Source organism: Pteronotus mesoamericanus, unplaced genomic scaffold (genome assembly GCF_021234165.1).
Source record: "Pteronotus mesoamericanus isolate MK-2021 breed Mesoamerican mustached bat unplaced genomic scaffold, CSHL_Meso_final scaffold_174, whole genome shotgun sequence".
NCBI lineage: Eukaryota > Metazoa > Chordata > Mammalia > Chiroptera > Mormoopidae > Pteronotus > Pteronotus mesoamericanus.
Genome location: NW_026555309.1, coordinates 24169454 through 24193224, shown reverse-complemented (window position 1 = coordinate 24193224; position 23771 = coordinate 24169454). Strand labels below are relative to the sequence as shown.

Sequence of the window (23771 nt, the reverse complement as noted above, 5' to 3'; positions counted from 1 at the left end):
GGAAATTCATAGAACTTCTGGGAACCTCAGTTTCTTTGTGGGTAAGTGGAAATAATTATTCAACTTAAAAACAATGTACTGAATGGTAGTATTAAGGTTCTCTCACACTGATGTTTCTCTCTCCCTCTCTCTCCCTCCCTCTCTGTCTCGCTCCAAAATCAATAAGCACATCGTTGGGTGAGGATTAAAAAATAATAACGAAAAAATAAAGAGTAAAATTTTCGTTTGATTTTATTTACACCTTGTCACTTTAAAATAAAAGGTTACTTTCACACAAATGCACTACAAGTATTAATTCAACCAAAGGGACTTGCCTCTGACACAGTTCTTGGCTTGTAGCTTGAGCTATGCTATGTGTAATATTTACTGCACTGCTGTTTCCTTTCCATATTTCATAAATGTCCCAACTATAAGTTGAGAACCCCCAAGGTATTCAAGGAGCCTGAGTGAACATGAACCTCTCCCTACTGAAGTTTCCAATCACAAGTTCTTGACAAGCTTAATACACACTGGGTGTACAGAAAATGTTTGATTGAGGCTCGCTCTGATTGTAGGTTAGCCCCAGAGGTTGCTTTTGGTTAAATAAATATTAGGTCAGTTAGAAGGCTACTTCCCAACCATAACATAGCTGCCTGCTGAGCAAAACAGTTAGTGGCTGAAAAAGGAGTGAATAAGAACATGTCCTGCCTGTTGCTATGAAATGGGAAAGGGGGTAGCTGATAGCCAGATATGCCCTGAGAGACTGCAGAATAGAAAGGTCAAGCAACTCAGCTGTGTATTTGGACTAAAACGCAACTGAGTTGTTTCTGGAAGCCAAGTTCAGAGGGAGAATAGCGCAAGAGGGAAAGATGAGATCATATTATTCAACCACTGGCTGAAAAATCAGGCTGTGGTCTTCGGGTGTGTTACTCCATCAGAAACTGCAAAATGTCATGAGCAGCATTCAGTAATGAGACCTGGAGAGCCACCTGAGCAGGGAGGAAAAGGTAATGGGGGTGTGCATTTCATGCTAAATCAGAGTACCCACAGCCCTGCGGAGGGGCTAAATTAAACTGGTTATCCATCAGCAATACATGCATCTTGTTGCTGTGGGCTGGCCGTAACCAAGTAGGGGAAAGTTTTACTTGGAAAATAGGGATTAGGAATGCAAACGAGTTAAGATCATAAAAGGGAAATGATGTTTGATTCCCTAAAGGCTGAGATATCATAAGATAGCATTTTTGAACAGCCTTTGAGACAGATAACAACATCTGAATTTTTAGTCTTCAACCCCCTTCTCTAAGGATTAGTCTTGACATTGGAGACATCTAGATAATGCTAGAAATTTATGGTGACTCTTTACTCTAGGAAATGTTGCTTTAACCATGTCATATCATCATTGGAGCACAAAGACAAGGGTGGTTCATTTGTAGATATTTCAAAAGTCAGTTACTAGTCCTCCCTCACTTAAAGAAACACAACTCACGAGGTTTATCAAACTCAACTCACAGAATATCTTTATCTTTCAGTGATGATCACAAACTCCTCCTCATTCCTATGTGTCTGAGGCCAGCTTATCTTAACCAGCAAGATTTGCAGCTATATAGTCAAATCCTGGCACCAGCTAAGGGATTGTTCTGGTCATATTTCTGCTCTCCTCAGACACCGCTTTAAAGCATATGTAGAGACGCCGCTTCTTTCCTATCTCCCTTTCCTGTCTCAGCAAAAGTATTTTTGTAGCCTCGTGAAGGTACTCAGATGTTCAAACATCAGCTCCCAGAAAGTAGCTTTCCAGGTTGGAACTTTTCAGAGCAGAAGGACGTTTTTAGAGTTTGAGATGAAAATGTAATAAAATACACTGGAACAGAAAGAAGACATATCACTTGTCTTTTTTAAAATTAAAAAAAAATTATTAACGCTCACTTGAGGATATATTCACTGACTTGAGAGAGAGAGAGAAAGAGAGAGAAACATTGATTTGCTGCCTCCCACACACACCCCAACTGGGGATTGAACACATAACCTAGCCATGTGCCCTGACTGGGGACTGAATCCACAACCCCTTCCTTGGTGTGTAAGACAGCGCTCCAACCGAGCCACCCAGGCAGGGACATACCATTATCCTTTTAAAGACAGCTACACATCACTGAAACTTCACTAGCATCACAGTTACTTATTAAACAATTGTATCCATGGGTGACATTCAAAATAGTGAACCACTGGGGCAGCCTTTGCACTAAACTAAAGCTGGGTGTTGAAGGTCCCATTATGTGTTGGCTGTTAATTCTTTAGTTGCTGAGTTGGTGGTGTGTACAGGTCGCTGGGGTAGAGGTGGGATGTTGAGCTTACATGTGTCTCTAGCCACTGTACTAGCTGTCTGTGTACACTGTGCCTTACTGTCCTGTGTACAGCCCATGCTGTCTCTCAGGTGCTCATTACAAGGCACAACAGAAAACAAATACAATATAATCTAGATTTGGTACCTTTGCTGTGTTTCTTATGCAATTGTGTCATTAAGCTCATTGCCTGAAGTTTTCCTTGTGTAAAATAATTTTCCCACACTTAGTCAAGGTGCAGTGAAAACACTGTGATTGTGAAAGATTTCTGAAGGAAAATCTGTTATCTGAGAATATCTTTATTACTCTTGAGTATTGTTTGTCTTTGAAAGATTCTTAAGACATGTTTGTCATGTAACTTTTCTAACAGAGTTGTTAAAAGTGAATACATACTTAGCTGGATTCGTATTAAATTAAAAGAAGGTATAGCTACCATCATCATCATCATCATCATTGTATTGTATTGGCACTATTTAGATATATTCAGCTGTAATAAAGATCTAAGGTAAAGTGGGCTCACTTTTTCTTACTATCTCTAAATCAAGTATTTTTAAGTGGGTTAAAAAATATTCTTACCTCATTATCCTTTAACACAATAAAAAAAATGGTCACTGATGTTGGCATCTTAGGATTAGACTACATTAGACATCCAGGGACTCCTAATGCGAGGATATAAATAAATACTCATATATACAGATACTGGTTATTAATTGAGATGTGACTTGTAGACATCAAGACTGGCATATTAAATTGATTAACACATAAAGAAAATATATATATTCTATCATGTTATCTTGATTATCTGAGGACATACAGTTTGCCCAGCTTAGCTACCTCCTCCACAGACTGAAGTGAGAATAGCCCATTTGCATTAGCAACAAAACGTAAACCCATAGTTGATAAAGGAAGGAAAAGTAAAACATGGACTGAGGGAGATGAACCTGTTTCCTTATCTCATACTTTAGTGGCTTAGAAAAAATTTCTGAGTGAATTTGGTTGCACAGAGCAGAGGGTGATTTATGAAAGTCCCATCAGAGAGTGACCTCATCTGTAGCATTTGCTGAGAATCAAATGAGAGTGTCTTTTGTGGACTAGAACAAAAAACACTCCTGAAGGCACAGTGAGCATTAAAACCAAGAGCAATGTAACAGGAACTGTCAGATAAAAGTCTCCTGAAAAGGCATTATAATTACAAGTAATGCACAAGGTCATTCCAATAGGAAGGTAACACAGACATTGACAAAGAATGACAGAGATCCTCAGAAAGTTAATGGTCGGAAGCGCATTACACGTGAAAACTCAGGAAGGGGCTAAACAAACAAATTCAGTCTCAGGAAAAAGGGTCAAATTCATGTCCCATTCTAATTTTACTGTCATGATAGCAGCCAGGCACCTGCCATTGCTTCTGCGTTGTGTATACTTGCAAGGGAGGACATGCAATCAGAACATTTGGCTAGTCTCAGAATAAAGTTTCTGTCAAGGGGGAAAAAAATGGAGGGTTGGCAGGTTAAGAGGGGGGCAGACAGAAAAAAAGAAGCAAGTGTGGAAATTTGCATTGAAAAATGTCTGTTTATACTCCATCCCCTACCTGAACCTGTCTGGTGCCACGTACCAAATAGCCCACGGTGTTTGCAGAGCCTGAGCTTGAATCTAGTTGCTAAGATTTCAATTCTGTTTATAACATGGACAAATCATTTCCTCCACAGTTCAACTAACCTGTCTGTAAAATGAAGATAGATATGTATTTTCCACTTTGTATGGTAACCAGGAGACACAGGGATAGATTGTCTTTAGTGAATAAACCTAACTCAAGGAAGCCCCATAGACTCTAGCAACATTTATACGTTTGCTGAAGAAATTCCAAAGTCCTGGAAGCTCACAGATGCAAGAGAATTCCTTGACCACCAATCACTTTGTCTTTGCTGCTTCAGCCTCACTAAAAAAGCAGTTTTCAAACTGCTTTTGGGAGTTATAATCATGTCCTCCTTTGTATTAGTTATCTGCTATAGTAATTCAACTTTTTAGCCAGTTACCGTGTTTTACCAAGCACAGTTTTATGCACTTTGCATATATTATTCATTAATCTGCACAATAACCCCATGCTATGTTTGCATCCTTTTTACAGTTCGGCAAACTATGGCAAAGTGGATAAATATATTGCCCTAGACATCCTGAGTTTCTACTGATGTAACAGATTGCCACACACTTAAAGCAGCACACATTTATTTATAAACTTACAGTTTCTGCTGCAAGAGTCCAGGCATGTCTCAAAGGGCCTTCACTCGGGGTCTTAACGAAGCTGTGCTCGAGGAGTCCGCTGGGCTGCATGTCCACCCCGAGGCTCAGCTGGGGAAGGGTCTGCCTCCAAGGTCACTACGGGGATTGGTAGAAGGAATCTCCTTGCAGCCTTTTGACCCAGGGCCTCCTTTATTGTTTTGCTGGCTTTTGGCTGGAGGCTGTCGTCCTCAGGTCCCAGATGCCACCTGCCTTTCCTTGCCCTGTGGCTTCTCCAACATGGCCCCTCCTATTATCAAGCCTGGAGGGAGAGTCAGTCACCTCAGGGCAGGTCCAGTCCCTCCTGCGAGGGCTGTTCACCTGATAAAGTCAGGCCCACCCAGGGTGCTCTCCCTTTTAACCCGAATTCAACCGATTCGAAAGGCTAATTTTATGTACGAAATCTTTCCATCTTAACTATACCCTACTGGCTGGAAGTGACAAGTCCCACCTGCACTCAAGGGGAGGGGATTACACAGAGGCACGCACAACAGGAGGTGGTCATTCCTGGGGGTCCCCCAAGGCTGCCTGCCCCACGAGATCAGTGCTTCTGCCACTGTCACATACGTGTAAATCGCCCGGAGACCTGGTTAGGTGCTGATTCTGATTCAGAAAGTCCGGGCTGGGGCCGGAGAGTCTGCATTTCCGACAAGCTCCCAGGGGACTCCGATGCCCCCCAGTTGGTGTGGGGACCACCAAGAGCCCATAAGGGTAGGAACCAGCATTTTGAGCCTCTGACCCCATGCCCTTAACCACTTCCCTAGCCTTGTCAGGTTGCACACACGCCGTGGGGGAGGGGGCCTCGCCTGCTCCAGGGCCCAGGCATCTTGCTGGCCGAGGAGCGTGGGATGAGTGTTGCTGTACATTCTCAACTACCACCTCCCTCCCTAAGTGAGAGCACTTCCTTCTTTCCTTGTTGTTTTTGAAAATTGAGCCTCCAAGGACATTTTCACCTGACCAAAGTGTTTTATCAGAGAAATCGTTTCCTTTTAAAGTAAAGGAAGTACAGGTTTCAAACATCCCTTGGTTTTTGAAGATAAATATTTACTTGGAAGAAAAGACAAGGATTGAAAACATCTTACTTAACCACAAATAACTCTCCCTGGACTTGGTAGTGGAAAATAATTCTCACAAAAAGAGTACAGAAATGTTGAATGGAAGCTTCTCTTTCAGTGCTCTCTGCCAGACGGGCAGCTGGTCCCTACCTTCTTTTATAAAGGCTGCCGAGGCCCTTCAGGGACTGGAGCTCTCGGGCAGCCTCTCACTCTTCCTGTGGGGGACAAGTGGTGTTTAATGGCACACAGATGCTAAACAGGATCCCTCCCCACACAGCTTCCTTAGACTCTTGGAGAAAACTCCAGTCTCCATTAAAAACAAAACAAGACAGAACACAACCCTGAAGATAAGCCTGTCAGAGGTTCTGAAATGAACAGAACTCGGGCCTCCTGCCAGTGGCCCGGAACTTAAAGCAGGGACTTTTCCAATCGCCTACGAGCTAAGCTTTCCAAGCAGAGCCAGGGCGCCAAGGTCGGAGCAGGTCTCCAACGCTGACCCTGGCCCGGGGGAGGTTAAGGCAGGAGGACGAGTAAACGGCACATGGAAGAGCTGAAGCCCTCCCAGGTCTCCCGTCACAGGTGCGTGCCCCAACAAGCAGTAAGGCCCTGTTTGATCTTTGCCAAGATCCTGGCAAATGCATATTTCTACTTCCCCTTTGAAGACAGAACACAGGAGGGAAATAACATCCTCCAAGGTCACACAGCTAACTGGCTACTAGGCTTAACTTGATCCAAAGTCAGCCTATGTGACAGGAACAGAGGAGAGCAACAGCACAGTAGGCTGCTACAGGAGAACACCCTGCAAGGAAACTGTAGTGGGGTGCATGGTGGCTCCCCAAAAGGCATGCCCACATCCTAATACCTGGAATCTGTGAATATTGGAAAAAGGGTCTTTGCAGATGTAATTAATTGGAGGAGCTTGAGATGGTGTCATCCTGGATTCTCTGCTGGGTCCCAAATCCAAAGGAATGTGCTTGTATAAGAGAAAGGCAGAGGGAGCCTTGCCAGGAACAGGAGCAAGGAAGACGTGGGCACAGAGGAGATGACCGTGGAGAGGCAGAGGCAGAGACTAGAGTGATGCTGCCCCACACCAATGAAGCCTGAAGCCCCCAGAGCCTGTTCAAAGTCGAAGTTCTGGAGGATTTTTATTGCCAGCCCTGGCACCAGATTTCTGCACTCACTATAGCAAACCAGCCATGCAGCCTTTTACTACAGGGTGAACCTCTTTCTTTCATAAAATGTGTTTTTACAACATCCTTCTACAACCAATGACTGACGGGCCTTCTCAGAATCCTTGACTTCCTGCTAAATGGATCCTAAACAATCTTGGCTACTTTTAGCAGTCATCGCATATATGACAGAGTCTGCAGAGCATCTGTGTCCTGTTAAACTGAAAAGAGAGGTTGAAATTCGGCAATAAGTCATCCATGACCTTGACTACATTGAGTTCTGGGCAGAAACCTGAATTGTGAGTGGAATGAGATGGAAAATGAATAGGAGGGTATAAATTAGGGAGGGTACACTACTTACTAAAGACACTTGCCCCCTCCCCCGATTTACTGAGATCTAACTGACATATAACATTGTGTAAATTTACTGAGCTGTATAATGTGTTGGCTTGATACACTTAAATAGTGCCAAATTATTACCACAGGAGAGTTAGCTAATACTTCCACCAGGTCACAAAGAGGCACTTGGCTATTAAGGAAAGGAAAGTTTTACAGGATCAGAAAGAAAGTCAGAGCTAAGAAACTCTATATTTAGATCTTCTTGTTTAGAGAGTGGTGTCACAGGCTGTGAAGTTCTGTCCTTCAAGGCGGGGGTGGCACACAAGGAGGAGAAGAGGAATGTGTTAAGCGCGCAGCCATTCACAGCCCTGACTCTGGAGTCAGAGCGCCTGGGTCTGAGTCCACTGTGACTCCTGTGGACTCTCTGACACAGCACAGCTTCGTCTCCGTGATCCAAAAGATGCCCCAGTTTATATAAGAGCCCAGGCCTTTCCCCTGAGCTCCAATTCTTGTCTCCTGGATAACTTTCCCTGAAAGTCCTACAGGTTTCCCCAAATTCATATGTGTAAAGGGGGTGCCAAAGAGACTAGAGAGCCCACAGAGACCCCCAAATATCCTGGCCTTGGGGGAGGGAGATAAGGGAGATTAAAAAAAAAGTTATCTCAGCCCTGCCTGGTGTGACTCATTGGATTGAGTGCTGCCTGCAAACCAAAGTGTCGCTGGTTCGATTCCCAGTCAGGGCACATGGCTGGGTTGCAGGGCGAGGTCCCCAGTAGGGGGCGTGTAAGAGGCAACCACACATCGATCTTTCTCTCCCTCTCCTTCTCCTGTCTAAAAAGAAATAAATAAAATCTAAAAAAATGTTTTCTCAGACTCTACTCTTGCCCACACACCATCCTTGAATCTATCCTTTGTACCGGCAACATAGTGAATTTATCAAAATCAATTATGATCAAGCCATTCTGCAAGTTAAAATTTTACAAAGTTTGGATAGCACTTGCATTCCTCATGAGGGCTTTACAGTTCCTGCCCAAACTGATCCTATCGCTTCACCTCTGTCACCTCTAAACTCACTGAGCCCCCTTCCTCAGCCTCTTCTGCAGAAGGACGAAATAAAAAAGGTGAAGAGATGGGCAGCATCGTTCCTAAGAGGAGAACCTCTTTTGTTCAGAGAAAGACTTTACTGCATCTTGTGAACACACAGAGGCAATGGCACCAAGCCTGGTGGGAAATAAGGAGGTTAAGACAAAGTCCCGAGGCAGGTGCGAGCCTGGACGTCAGTATGACCGAGGCTGGGTGGTAATGGGGCAGAGGAGAGTCACAGGAAAAGCAGTCAGGGAGCTAACAAGGGGAGGAGGCTGTAAGACTTTGCAGACCCTTGGGAGGGCTTTGGCTTTTATTCTGAGGCAAGAAACCTCAGAAGAATTTTAACCAAAAGGTATTAAAGAATCTGGCTAATGCTGAGACTAGACTGGACGAGGTGGGCACAAGAACATCAGTTCAGGAGACTGTTCAATAATTCACACAATAATTGACAGTGGCCTGAGCTGCAAATGGTCCAGTGAACGGGGATGGAGAGGTTAATGGCTGTAAAGATGGGGAGAAGAGGTCAGATTCTGGATGCCTCGCAAGGGATATGCAACATGTACCTTGGACTGAATGTGGGATACAAGAGAAGAAAAGGAGTCAAAGATTACTTCAGGTTTTTTTGGCCTGAGCAACTGGTAGAACTGAGTTGACTTGGAGCTGAAAAGAGGAGTCCCGTGAAAAGCTCCAACTGGAAAGACAGAGTTGAGTTTTGTGCACACTAAGCCTGAGCTAACCATTAGGCATCCAATGCAGATGCCCGCCAGAGTGTTGAATTTACAAGCCCGGAGTACAGGGCCTAGGTCAGGCCGGAGATACGTGTTTGGGAATTCTCATCATGGAGACGGCATTTAAAGCCTTGAGATCACCAAGGAAGTCAGTGTAAATTGAGCAGTGACGAGGACCCAGGCTGAGTCCTGCACACACCAATGTAAGGAGCTGGGGAGCAAAGCATGTAGCAGCAGAGGAGACTGAGAGGAAGCAGCCAGTGATGTAGGAGGAAAACAAGAGAGTGCTTTGTTCCCAAGTCAGCTGGAGAGAGCATTTGATGGAGCAGTGAGTGTTCTAATGTGACCAACGGTGCTTCACAGACAGCATCTTACATAAACACGGTAATGGCATGGGGGAAAATAATATTGCCATTTCAGACAAGGCAATGGAGTCTCAGAGGACTTAATAAATGCCAAGGGTACACAGATTCTGAAAGGAGATCCAGAATGCAACACCAATCTGCCTGAGCCCATACCTGGGTCACGTCGCATAAAACCTGCACGCTGAGCGTCTGCTGGACCCAGAGCACCTCTGAAGTGAGAACCACGGTTGGGTTCGAGGGGTGTCAGGCCCTCGCCCAAGACCTGTTTCCAGAGACAGCACTTCACCACCTGTAGTTTTTGAAGCTGCACAGGTGATTTAAGATCCTAATGTGATCCTCAGGGATTGCAAAGCACTGAGTTCTACATTGCAGAAGGTTCCAGACAAGAGTCTGCTCCACTCTTTATTTATCACTACCAAGTAACTGAGACGTCATCTGACTGTTCCCAGAGTGAGGGGAACCTTTTAGACACTGCCCTATGAGCCTTGCTATAAATTATCTTAAAATAAAACACTATAAATAAGCTTTCCTTTGAAGCCTCCACTCCCTACCAGTGACTTCACTTGACCCTTCTACCGTAAGACTCATCCTGGTATTGATCCTGCCCTTGGTCAAACAGGACTATTTAAGGAGCTTCAATTCTCTAACTCCAGGACTCAAAATCAAAATAGTAATCACAATAACCACTTACTGAGAGCGTGCAGATGCCAGGCATGGTGCTAAGGGCTTCACATGCATTAACTTATTTAATCCCCACCCTAACTTCATGAGGTAAATGACCTGATGATACTAGTGTCATGGGTAAAGAAACTGAATCTTCAAATAAATAAATTACATGCCCTGGGTTACCCTGTTAACCAGGAGAGCCTGTATTTCCATCTGGTTTTGCTGGACCACAGGGTCCATGTTCCTGGTTATTCTCACTGTTCACCATCTCCACATGCACACCTCAGGGCTCCCTCAACTCCAGCTGGAAACACTTGCTTCTCACCACAGAGCCTCTCCTTTTCCTGCCTGTCCCTCCCAGCTTAGGTCACTCCCTCACACCTGCCACTTAAATAGCAAACTCCAGTTCATCCGTGACACCCATCACCCATGGCAACTAGTTGGTCCCTATGACCTGTTACTCTCCCTGGCTCTCGAATCTCTCTTTCAAATCCTCATCTTGTTCTTTCCAAATTTTAGTGATTTAGTATTATTTTGGTAACCCCTGTAAACAGTCTCCCTATCCTAGTCTAATCTTTCTAAAGTCCAGATCTCATTTTGGTAGGTCTAGATTTGATCATTTGGTAACACAATTTTGATATCACACTGAGGCTGAGAGTCTTCGGCAATGCATCAAATCCCATGTGATAAAATATCTGGATTCTGAGCCAGATGCCCTTCACGATGTCACCCTTACTTCTTCAAGGCCTGTCCTGTTGCTTCCTGGCACCTTGTTCTTACTCCACAGACACTGTATGTTCTTCTCTAAAGGGCGTAACTAGGGGCTCACAAACAGATTTGGTCCAAAGACATGTTACACTGTGTTGGTTCACCCAGTGCTACAGTGTGTGTGTCACTGTATGTGTGGTTAACTGTCACCGTTTAAAGAACTGGGCAAGTTCGTGTAAAAATCCAGATCTCTAACTTCCCTTGGAACATTACTTCACCACTCGGTGGTGGGCCCCTACCCAACTCACCTCACATTGAAGTGACCGCGCGACCCTGCAGGCATTTGAGATTGTGATGTCTGCTCTGTGTGAACCATGTGCCTTTATGCCTTTGTAACTTTGTTCATGTCATTTCTTCAGATTAGAGGATCCTTTTGTCACCTGGCAAAGTTCACTTTATCTTTAAGGACCAAATAAAGTATCGGCATGTCTGTGAAGTCCTTCCAATAAAATCGGTCACCCTTTGCTCAATCCCATAAAGCTTAATTTTTATTTCTAATGTAGTGCTCTCAAAACCATTGAAGGTAGTTGTATGTATGCCTTCTCCTGGCTAGATTGGGAAGGCCTGAAAGTAGGTTCTGTTTTCTTCGGCTTTATACCCCCTCCCACATTGTCTACCATCATGCCTCACCCTCTGTATACCTTCCCCAAGTATCAAGCAAATGCAACGGAAATCAGAAGCTCTTTTTGCTCTCCAGTAAAGTCTTTTCATTCCCACTTTTCTGAAACTAAACAAGTAAAGGGCTTAGTAGTTTATGTAGAAAGGATCAGCGAAATTATTGTTTAACATGAGCTTTGAGCAAATGTAGGTTCTAAAGTCTGTTTAGTGAGGTTCTGTAGCCAGTTAGGAGGGTTGGCTCTGCCTGACTCCTAAGTGTGCTGTGCACAGAAGTGTATAAATAGAATTCCCTCCCTTCCCTAGGACTGCCCATATCATCAAATAATAGCTAATATTTTTTTTCAAAACACTTTCACACGCAAGAGGAATTTCTTAGGTGGTAATGATTTCATTAATCAGGCCTGCATCTTAACCTACAGTTTCTAATCTCATGGTTTTATAGAAAGCTCACATTGTAACCTACTTCTTATTTCATGATATCTTTGTTTTTTAGACTTTATTTTCATCATTTACATCTTCTCTCAAAGTGGAAGAATACTACACTCCTGTGCGTCTAGATCTAGGGTCAGAAAGAAGATAGGACATTTCTACAGTCAGGGGAAGATGCACAATAGACAGCACAGAGATCTTGCCTTAGGGAAGGAGGGCTCACTCTTTTCTGGATGAGTATGAATGAAGGTCCCCAGCTGCCATGGAAGCGAAAGCTCAGAAGGAATAACTAGACTCTTTTAGGAGCTGCTGCTGTGTTTGGCCAAGACCGTTGCTGACAACCTTGGGCCCCCAGGCAGCCGACTGCAACCCGTGAAAGACTAAATACCATTTTGCTGTCTTCATTTATTTGCCCTCTATCAGAACTCCATGTGGAGCAGGCATGGCCAGGGAAGCAGAGAAATCCCTTTGGAAATTGTCAATTGGCCAGGCCCTGGGCTAAGCTCATGGGCGTCTGAGGAACCCCATTCCTTCGTAAAGTGCCCAGGCGAGATGAAGGGATTCTTAATGGGAACCAAACCATCTGCAGTGCCTCTGCGTTCCAAGAAAGAAAGCCAGAAACTTCAGACTTCAAATCTAACCTTCACTAGCAACAGTTTTGTTTCCTCGTGATCCAATTTCCTCTTAATTAATCAAGAGGGATTTTGACTCCATATTGTTGGACCTCAGTTAACATTATCAGATAATGTTGAACTCTGAAAACACATGTGACAGATTTCTAGTTAGAGTATTAAATCATCTCCCACATTGTTTTAATCCTAGGAGGTAAATGGATGGATGAAAAATTGACTTTTTTTTTTTTTTTTTTTTTTTAATGAAAGGGGTCTAACTATCAGAAGTAATTAACTTTCATACCTGTTTTATGGTCTGAGTTTTCTATTAATATAGTTAACTGTCAAGATTGGAGGAAATGATAAAGAATTAAAGTCTATAGAACTGCTGTATGAAAAAAATTATATTTATCTGCCTTTGAGTGCTGAGCTCTGAGCATTTTTATCTGGTTTAGTGCACCTCATAGATGGTTCTTTTTCTGTCCAAATGACCTATCTATCCAGTCCTTTTAAAAAAACTATACTTTTTGAATTTTTGTTCTGAGAATGGAAAGAGTGGCTTTTTCTGCAAGGGACGTTGTGTTATTAAAAACAAAAGGTCAGGCAGGGGTTGCTTCTGAAAGCATTCATTCACTTATTTTGTCTTTAAATGATATTTTTAAACAGACAATTTGAAAAAGTGTATTGTCATAAAGATTTGTGAAATTCAATGCGGGTGTAGCTCTTAACTTGAAGAATTAAAAAAAAACCAAAAAACAACTGAGGCAGAATTTCAACCACTGTCTTATTTTAATATAATTTGTCTATCCAACAATTCAAACCTGGGCCTGGAAAACCAGGGCCACTGCCATCCCCTTTATCTGGGCCTCAATTTCTCACCTGGAAAATAAAGGTTGGATGGGGTGACTTCTCAGGTCTGTGCTGAAGACCAAAGAAAAAGGCACCTTAGGATCTTTGATAACTAGAAGGAAAAGAGAGGCCTCTTTGAAGCAGACAGACCTGGGTTCAAATCTCAGACATTAGCTTTAGGAAGTCCTATTTCATTGTACTCAGCAATAAAATGGGACTAAGTAAGAGCTATCTTGAGGGCTATTGAGGTTTAAAGGAGAAGACACCTGTAGTGTTCCTAGCACAATTTGTGCACATATTTTATGCTTCTATAAATGGTAGGGCCATATTTTAAGGTCAAGAAAAACATAAGGCTGAGCACATGATCAGATCTAGTAATTTCCACTCTGGCACTTGGAGAAGAAAGGGAGTGAGCACTTCACTGTCTGGTGCCAGCAGAGATGTCCCTGTGCTGTGATGAAATTGGAGCCCTCAGCGTTTAAAAAAAGAACACCGTCAGGGGGAAGGCGTCACATCTTGGTGAGAAATGCTTAACATACTTTCATCATCACCAAACTCTCCTCCCACCCCCTACCCTGCTTCTATTTAAGTCGGAGGTGCTCCCGGGTCCCCACGCATTTTAGCAGGTGCCCAGGCTATCAGCACAGAAGAGAACGGTAGCATGGCTGCAGGAGACAAGGAGAGAGAGGAGGGGCCAGCCAAGAGTGCCCTCCGGAAGATCCACAGAGCCACCCTGGTGATCAGCTTGGCCCGAGGTTGGCAGCAGTGGGCAAATGAGAACAGCACCAGGCAGGCCCAGGAGCCTGCAGGCTGGCTGCCGGGAGGGACCCAGGACTCACCGCAAGATCCTAAACCAGCGACACACCCCACTCCCCACCAGAAAGCTCAGAGTGCCCCGAAGTCTGCCTCCCTAAAGCCAGAGGGGCACGGAGACAGGCAGAACTCAGAGGAAGCCACTGAGGTCTCTCACATCAAAAGGAAAGAGGTGACCAAAACAGTTGTCAGCAAAGCTTACGAGAGAGGAAGAGACGTGAGCGATCTCAGCCACAGATACGAGAAGGACAGTGGCACGCCGGAACCTGGGCAGCCAGAGGATGCCATTGACCGAATCCTCCACAGCCACGGCTCCCCGACACGGAGGAGAAAATGTTCCAACCTGGTGTCTGAGCTCACCAAAGGCTGGAAGGCGATGGAACAGGATGAGCCCAAGTGGAGGAGTGACAGCATCGACACGGAGGACAGCGGCTACGGCGGCGAGACGGAGGACAGGCCCGAGGAGGACGGGGAGCAGCTGGCCAGAATCAAACGCCCCTTGCCCTCCCAGTAAGTGCATTTGTCTTCCAGCTGCTTGCACTGCTGGTGAGCCCTAGGCAGCTCCGGGAACCCAGAGAGCAGGGAAGCACCACCAACGGTAGCCTGAGAGTCTCAAAGACTGGGCAGGCAGGGAGGTCCTGCTGGGAAAGCGTGCCTTTGAGCTAAAGGGCAGCGCTGGGCTCCGGCAGGGGCCTTTGGGTAGACGGCCTGCATTATTCTGTTTGCACTGAACACTCAAGTTTTGGCCTCCACAAAAACGAAGCTACCAGAGACAGGTAGTGAGTGCTCGGGGTAAAATTTTAAAATCGACTGAACGATAAGTAGCAAATTGGCTTATTTCTCTGCAGACAAAAGTCTTGTGCGCTGGCAGATAGAGTGGAGATACCTTTTCTTTGTCCCAGATCAGTCTAGGTTTTATCAGGAGCCACACCTACCCAAACAGAGCCCGTGGAACAGGGATCTTCTCTGTCCCTGTAATCAGCTAGGAGGCTGCCATCTAACTTGAGAGCAAGCTCTGAAGTCAGACAGACCCAAGTTCAAATGTCAGCTCTACCTTGACTACAGTTAACAATTCTGTATTGTATACTTGAAAGGTGCTAAGGCTAGATCTTAAATGTTCTTGCTGCACACGCATCTGATTATTTTCCTCAGCCCATTTCCTCCTTTGTAAAATGATGGCAACAGCAATCTTTGGAGATAAATTCTCTTGTATTGAGAGACATAAGTGAGACTAAGGCCGCCAAACGCTTAGCGCAATGCCCACCACATATGCTCAGTATATGAAAGCTGTTATTATTCATATAGCCTGTTACTTACCACTTTTCAAATTTTCAGAAAAAGAATTGTCATTTGTAAATGAAGAGAAATGCTATTAAAGCTAGGTAATTAAAATACCACAGTCCTTAAATATTTAGATGTTACACACACACAGACTCAAACTACCATGTTTATTCAGACAAGAAACACAGGCTTTCTTTCAAGACACTAACTCTACCTCCACATAATAGAAAGTCAGGGTATCTCACTCCACAACCACAGAGTATCAACATATGGGGAAAAGTCTCTGCTCTGATGGATGCTTTCAAACTGACTCTCTCTGGGAACAGAAATGTATGTATGCATATTTCAAGTTTTACGAAACAACCAGAAAGTAAAGAACAGAATTGGCCACCTAATTTGACAAAGAGCTGCCTTACAGTGTGTGACTTCATAGGTGTTTTGAAAGAATTAGAACTACTATTTTTGCAAACTTTCAAGAAAAATGAAATGGCAAAATTAGGTAACTTTAACAACCCCTCTTACACTGACTGTGCACTGAGGGTATTTTGCATGCTTTTCCCGTTTAATGCATATAACCCTATGAAGTGGGCATCATCCCATTTTGGAAGGAGGGCATTGAAGCTCAGAGGGAAAGTTTACCTAGCAGGCTAGTGGCAAAGCTAAGACATACCTGTTTCCAAATGCAGTGGTGCCAACTCCCATGCAGTGCCTTCAGGATGTGTCCAGAGATTTGGATTTGAGTTCTACTTGCATTAATATAGGAACTCATAGTCAGAAGTAACTATTCATCCAGAAATAAGGACCTGCAGTCTAAATTCTGCCTTATGCATGAATGTGTAGGACTGTGTATGTGTGTGTGTGCACATGCGTGCTATAAAGAGAATAATAGAGCCCAAGAGAATGAAGACAGATTGGCACACTGAAGATCTTCCTGTGAGCACATTTGAACAGGCCAGAGGTAGGGAGAGGACAGCTGGGACCAGTCTCCAATGCATCTACTCTACTCTGGTATTTGTCTAAGCACTTTTCATATGTTTATTCATGCAGTCCTCACAGTTCCTGTGGGGTAGGTATAATCATTGTACACACTTAATAGATGAGAACATGAGACAAAGAAATATTAGGGAATGTGTATAAGGTTGTACAGCCCATGGGATTTGAATCTAGGCATTCTGGCTCCAGAGCCCATCCTCTTGACGCTACTCTAAACTCTCTCACTTGAAAGTGGGGACTTGCATTCAGTACCTTTCTCATGGTTCCAGAAAGCAGGCATGTATGTGGACACCTTCTTGGTGTGATGGAGAGGAGCTGAAGCTTTGAATGAGAGATTTTGGTTCTAGTTACATTAGCGAATCCTAAATCTCTTTGATCTCCTCTAAAAAATAGATATGATTAGTTATTTTTGTATTATACGTGTAAAGCAATGGACTCAGGGGAGCTATTTAATGTTATATTCATCACACTGCAGGGGCCCAGCCCTGGTAATCCCATCCCTGTGAGGTGCAAGAAGCTTGGCTCTCAGGCTTGGCCAGGAGGAAGTGGGAATTAGGTCTCTTTTCCCTTCTTGGGTTCCTTTCCCTCAGTCTTACAGCACACGGGGCTGCAGAACGCTGTGTGCAGCAGCAACAGCAGCTCTGAATGTCAGTGGTAACCCTAGCTGTGCTCAACAAGCTGCAGCTGAACCTAATGGGACTTCGTGTCTGATGGGACTCTCAAATACTGCTTGAGAAATGCAAGTGGCATTATTGAGTAAGCTTATAGGGAAGGGGTTTTCATTTGTTTTTAATTAAATACCATTCTTTTCCCACATCCACCAATAGGGAGTAAATGATGAGTCATGAATATTTAAGTAGAAAGAGAGTTTTGTTGGTAGTTGAGGTAATAGAAACAAACAGGTTGGGTTTGGTAAAACAGAGAGGTTCCTTAACAACAGTGGTTTTGCTAACTGGGGTTTTTCCACCCGGAAGACAGTTTATATTTTATATTTTGTTTTACAAATATCTAGTCTTTTGATTGTACAGCCGTGACTTATTCAGCCTAGCTCCTTTAGAAAAAGGACATTGGATCCCTCTCTCATATAGAAATAGTGAAATATTCAAGAGCCAACCACCTATCTATTCTCCAAGTTTTATTCGGTAAAAATAATAGTAGTTGAGAACGATGGTGCCGCTTGACGGCCCAGGGAACTGGCACACAGACGTTAAGAAATGTGTCTAAGTCGCGGAGCTGGGAAGCGATGTGCTGGGAAGGCTGATGTCAGAGCTTGTGTTCTTACCCACGATGCCAGGCTGCTTCAGGCGAGAACAGGCTCAAGGAATAAAATAGGGATCCAAGGGCCAGCTTAATTAAGGGAATCCAGATAATTCCCCAAGTGTAGGGGTTTGGGACACAATTTTGCCTCTGTTCTTAGCAAAGTCCTTCAAAATACAGAGGTGGCAAAAGCAGGTGTATAAAGAACTCTGTCCAAAGTGTGCTTGAGCATAGCAAGTAGCCCCCCAGAATGTGTCAATAATGAAGGCCGACAATTTGAGTACTTACAAGATTGTATCTAAGTGCGCTATGCCACGGTGACATTCTTTTGAGTTAATAAAGCTATTGTAACAATCATAACCTGCCTTTTTTCATACAAACAACTGTACACCTACTTTCACCCACCCTTGTATACTAAAGGACTATGCTAAAAATAAAGGCAAAAGTGTTGCTTTCTACTACTTTGCTCTCAATCCTAGAGTGTGGGACCCTGTCCGTGGGCTCCGAGAATAGTTACCAACATGCAAGGAGAATCACAGGCCTGGCTCGATGAAGGAAATTACTGATCAGAGATAATGACCCTGCCCTTTTGAACACAGTCACCCTGCTCTTGATGTCATGCTCCCATGATGTTAAATTGGCCACACTTCCTGTGGAAAAGAGCAGGAAAACCAATGCACAGAGAAGCAAATTCTCCCCAGAACATCTTTGAGAGGTTGGAAAGGAGAGTAGCAGTTCTTTGCTTTACTGGCAGAGAAATGCTCCTGGGCAATAAAGAGAAATTCTCCCTTTGCAGGAGAGTCTACAGGTGGAACAGCCCGAGCAGGTCTCCAGCTTCTTCATGTAGATTAGAGACTCAGACCAGAGAAGTTCACCTCTAGGCCCTGTGACTCTTTGAAGCTGGTGATCCAGATGAATTTATCAGAGAGAATGTTTGCAGTGCCAAAGAACTGGGTTAGGTTTAAAATATACCTTTTAGAACTTTTCTGCGAGTGTTTTCCATATTTCGTAATTGACCCACATAATTACTGTTCCAAAATGATAAAATTAGGATACATTGGTTCCCATGTTCTCAACATATAACTAAAGAGCCATATTCACATAAGCAATGCTCAAACTGATGTCATTTTTAAAGTTGAGAGATAAGGAATACATTTTAGAATTTATTTCAGTGAACGAACCTAGGCTTTCTAAGATAGAATGCTTATGATGTCTAGTAGAATTAGTTAGCTTGCACATAATGGGACAGGGAAAATGTTTATTGATTAACTATAAGAAAATTCATATCTGATAATGAAGAAACTAAAAAGGCAAGTCAAGTATGGGTGTGATATTGAATATTTATTTGCTTTCTATACATTTATACTAGATTGTCTTCCTAAAGTTCAATTTAAACTATTATGCACATTTTTACTTGTAAATTAAAAACAAAACAGGATAAGCTATATATTGATTCTTATATTCAGTGACCAAGAAGATATTTAGTATATAAGACTTTTCAATCCTGATTTAAAATAGATGTTTTCAGACTTTTTAAAAACTGGAAATACAAAAACAATATTGAACATTTATAAAAGAGAGAAAATCGAACGCTCATGAAAGTATATATTCTCCTAGTACTTTTCTTTATAACCCTATTTTTAAAATAATTCTTGCTTAGAGGACCAATTCCTTTGTTTTCCTTCCCTCCTATAATTGGGAATGTCAACTTGGCAATATCACAAATGCTCATTAGATTTAGAAGGTGCTTCTTTTAGAAGATAAATGTTTTTCTTCTTCTTAGATTTATAACCTCACCATCCCCAACCCTTATTCCAAACGACAGAGTTTCAACACTCAGGGAATCTAAGTTCCTAAATAAAATTCGAAGAAAAAACTACAAATCTGGTATGACCTTGGGTTCTGTAGGGATGGCCTTGGCCTTATTATTTATTAAAGGCTTATTATTTATTAAAGGCTGTGCCTGTCATGGGTTGCCAGAGTCCCAAGGGTCTGCTCTCCTCTGATAATGAGATGACACAGCCCATAGCCTGAGCAACCGAACAGGGACATTCTATGGAGGGGGAGGTGATGGTGAACACCAGCAGGGCAGAGAAATCCGTTTCCCTTCAGTGTGATGCAGTTCCTAGCACTTTTCCATAGACATTTAAAACTTGTAATAATTGTGCATACTTTTTGGTATGCTGCTTTATCCCAATTAACTTGGTCATATCCTTTTGGTCTACACAGAAGAGTAACGTTATATGTAGCAGTGTATTCCTAGTTTGAATTGTACTGTAATAGGCTAGGACTTTTGGAAACACAAAGCATTGGAATTAATGAAAGCTCGCCCTCTAGTGGATGTCATTCCTCTTTTGAAAACAATGCTAACTACAAATATGTACGCCTCCTTATCCACATCTATCAGCTTCCTGCATTTAGGAAACTAGATTTCAGGAAGTGAGTTTGGACAAAGAATACCCACAACTGACCTGTTCCTGGGTTTTCAACAGTGAATTGTGAGTTCGGGTAGGAGGGGCCACTTAGTTCAGGCGTGCCCTGCTCACTAGCAGTTTCGGGCTGCGCTGCACCTTCAGTCCCAGCGTTTGCAGACGTGAGGCCACTTGCTGTCGGGGAGGAGGAACGGTGGGTCATGTGTGAGGCTGAGGAATACAGAGCTCTGACTCCCGGAGAGTCCAACAGATCATGTTTACTTTTGAAGGCAACGAGATCTAGGGAAAAAGTCTATATCAGAATACAGAAATGGCAGGGAAGCGTTTTAAACACAAACTGTGCCATTTAAAAATTAGGCCTTTATACTCATGGCACTACTGGTCTACACTCTCCAGTCCTGTTATTTATATGTATATATTTGATACATGCATTCTAAATTGCGAGGATAGACACAAATTTGACACACAGCTCACCCACATGCTGAGTAGCATTGTGAGCTCAGAGAGAGCATTGACTTGAGCCTCAGACATTTGCGTTTGAACCCTGCCTCTGCCACTGGTTTAGATATTTCCTAGGGATACACAGGCTCTGGAGCCAGGTTAACTCTGGTTCAAATCCCAGTTTTGTGACTTAAAGGAAGTTACTTAACCCCTCTGGCCTCAGTTTCCTTCTCTGTGAAATGATCACACTAGTATCCGTACCGTAGAATGGTTGTGGGAATATTAGTAAAAAGCATGTAAAAGAATGCCAGCACGTGGAGTTCAATAAATGTTACCATTGCTGGTAACATTTGTGGTACATCACTGACGCTCATATAGATATACTCTCATTAAAAATCCATATATGATCCATGTGAGTGAATATTACAATGTGCTGGTATAAGCCTTATTTGGGGGGAAATAGCTGGTTTCTGTTGTTCTACATAAAGTGGACTCCCTTAATACACTCATGATTCCAGTTCTAAAATGTTATTAACATGCAATATAAGATACATGTATTTGCATTACATGTGTGTAAGGAAGCTTTTTTTCCCCCCTAAAATAGTTTAGTATTATTATTTTATAGTGCTTAAAACCTTTATCTAGAGAAAATAACCTAGAAGAACATACACCAAACTGAAAACTGTGGTGGGACTGTGTATTTTTATTCTTTCATTTCTAATTTCTTTATTGTGTTTATACCTCTTTTATAATGGAAAAAAAATTAGAGTCTTACATTGAGATGCGTATGTGCAGAAGCACAATGAGGAAGCAACACATGTGTTAAAATATCAGTATCTTGACTCTTCCCTCTGTCTCCCGCTCCTTCAGGGCAAACCGATTTACAGAGAAACTCAACTGCAAGGCCCAGCGGAAATACAGCCAAGTGGACAACCTGAAAGGGCGATGGCAACAGTGGGCTGATGAACACATACAGTCCCAGAAGCTCAATCCCTTCAGTGAAGAATTCGATTACCAGCTGGCCATGGCCACCCGCCTGCACAAGGGAGACGAAGGCTACGGCCGTCCCAAGGAGGGAACCAAAACTGCCGAAAGGGCCAAGCGAGCTGAGGAGCACATCCACAGAGAGATTATGGACATGTGCTTCATTATCCGCACGATGGCTCGCCACAGACGGGATGGAAAGATCCAGGTTACTTTTGGAGATCTCTTTGACAGATACGTTCGTATTTCAGATAAAGTCGTGGGCATTCTCATGCGTGCCAGGAAACACGGACTGGTTGACTTCAAAGGAGAGATGTTATGGCAAGGCCGCGATGACCACGTGGTGATTACTCTACTTGAGTGAACCTTCAACAACAAGAGCCGTACTTGACCCACTATTGTCTTAATGCTAAATGCTAATTTAGTCAATTAAAATGCAAACTGCTCTGTAGTAAGTTCATAAATATTAAACAATTTTTACATAAAAGACTTTTTGGCAGGCTATTTCTGAGGAAGTTGGGAGATTTTACAGAGCACACACAAACATTTGGAATTCCACTTACCCTTTGGGGGAGAGACCAAGGGGATCTCTCACGCTGCCATTCCTCGGACATCACTCTTACCCTTTACCCTTTCAGGCAAAAATATTTGAGTATTCATTGCAGAAAATTACTGCAGGTCTTTAATGAAATAATTATTACATCTACGACGAAAGCTGAGTATAGGTAAATATCAGCAGAACATATTAGTATGTCATTTTTCAGGGGAAAAAAAGATTAAACTGAATTCCATAAGCTTGGCAAAACTAAAAATTTTCTAAGAACCTTGACTTTGTACTATTATTTTAATCATAGCGTTACTTACAAAATAGGCACACAAGTAAATAAGTTTTCAAATAAGATAATGAAATTGTTCAAATTTCTCTTTGGGCTTAGAATTTAATAGGTTTCTGAAGTTAACCATGTGTCTGTATAATCTGTGCAAATCACATAAAAACAGACATTACTGGTGGCCTTAGAACTAACACAGAAAGCAGTTATGTTCTGCTTTGTTATGAAAGTAGAGGTTGACAGTTCAGATATATATACCTTTGTAGGCCTTCTTACAAAAGTTTATTTTGCCTCAAAACCATAATAAGCACGCTGCTTACATTTACGTCAATTATACAGGGTCCAGCAGAAGTAATGCCTATTTGGGTGTGGTAGGTAGGGTAATAATATGGGTGTAATAATTTATAGTTTTAATTTGAACATTTCACCTAAAACGTCATATGGTGTGCTTGAGTGTGATATTACTGTTACAGAATTACATGCTTATGATTTTGTAATAAAATATTTTGTAATAAAAAAGGAGTATTATTTTACTGGACCCAGTATAATGAAATAGAAATACAGAAAATTCTGTAATAAAGTGGATATTCATGTAGAGGAATCTGATAGAATCACTGGTAAACTAGAAACAGATTTGATATATTTTCATTTTCTTCATACTCTTAACAAACTTTATAAATAATCTAAAAATCACAAAACAGCAATACGAGTTTTGCCGAAGTGAAAGAAGCGTAGTTTAATATGATGTCAGAGAGAAAGTGACACAAATCTGCTGCTTGTCATTTTTCCTGTTAGATTTAATGTGCCTTACATAATTGTAAAAACAAACTGAATAAAATGTGAGATTACAATTCTTACTGAAGTCAATAAAAATTACTAAATTATATATAGCATTTTGGTGATAAATACAAAAATGTCAAATTATCATACCTCAAAATAATAGACATTCATAATTGTTAGGTATTAGGTTTAATATAAAGTATTGACTAAACTATTATAGGAATTATTTTTTCATGTATGATTCTTCCAAACTTAAAATCCAATTAATTTCTTAAAGAAGGTTGTACATGTTTTAATAATATATTAAATTACTAATTAGTGACCAATATTAGTAAGTGGAATTTCATGTCAGATGTATACTTCTATCACAACCATGAACCTATATCAAAATTTTAAGATATGGGACAAGAATAAAAGGTATTTTCTTGTATTTTCTGTTCTTGTGTTTAGACTATTTTTACTGCTTCTTTTTTTGGATAAAACAAAATTATAGAGGGCAATGTGGGTTACTTCTAGTAATCAGTGGACTAGTGAGACCAAGGTTTCAAGAGTTTCTCACATTCAACTTTGGACAATACTAGTTTTTGTAGGAACTGACAGACTCTTCAAAGTTCAGTTTGAATTTGAGAAAGGAGTTAAAAAGTCTTCTCAGAGAGCTTACATTAACTAACACTCTTGAATATGATGT

General features: G+C 42.3%; 1 protein-coding gene across 1 annotated transcript; it reads left to right on the top strand.

Annotated features, from left to right (window-relative positions):
- The first annotated feature begins 13861 nt into the window (after positions 1-13861).
- On the top strand, positions 13862-21960 carry ABRA (actin binding Rho activating protein). Its single transcript, XM_054590393.1, has 2 exons — positions 13862-14595; positions 21360-21960. The coding sequence occupies exons 1-2, from the start codon at positions 13934-13936 to the stop codon at positions 21835-21837; spliced, it is 1140 nt and encodes a 379-aa protein (XP_054446368.1). The 5' UTR covers positions 13862-13933; the 3' UTR covers positions 21838-21960.
- Positions 21961-23771: the final 1811 nt, after the last annotated feature.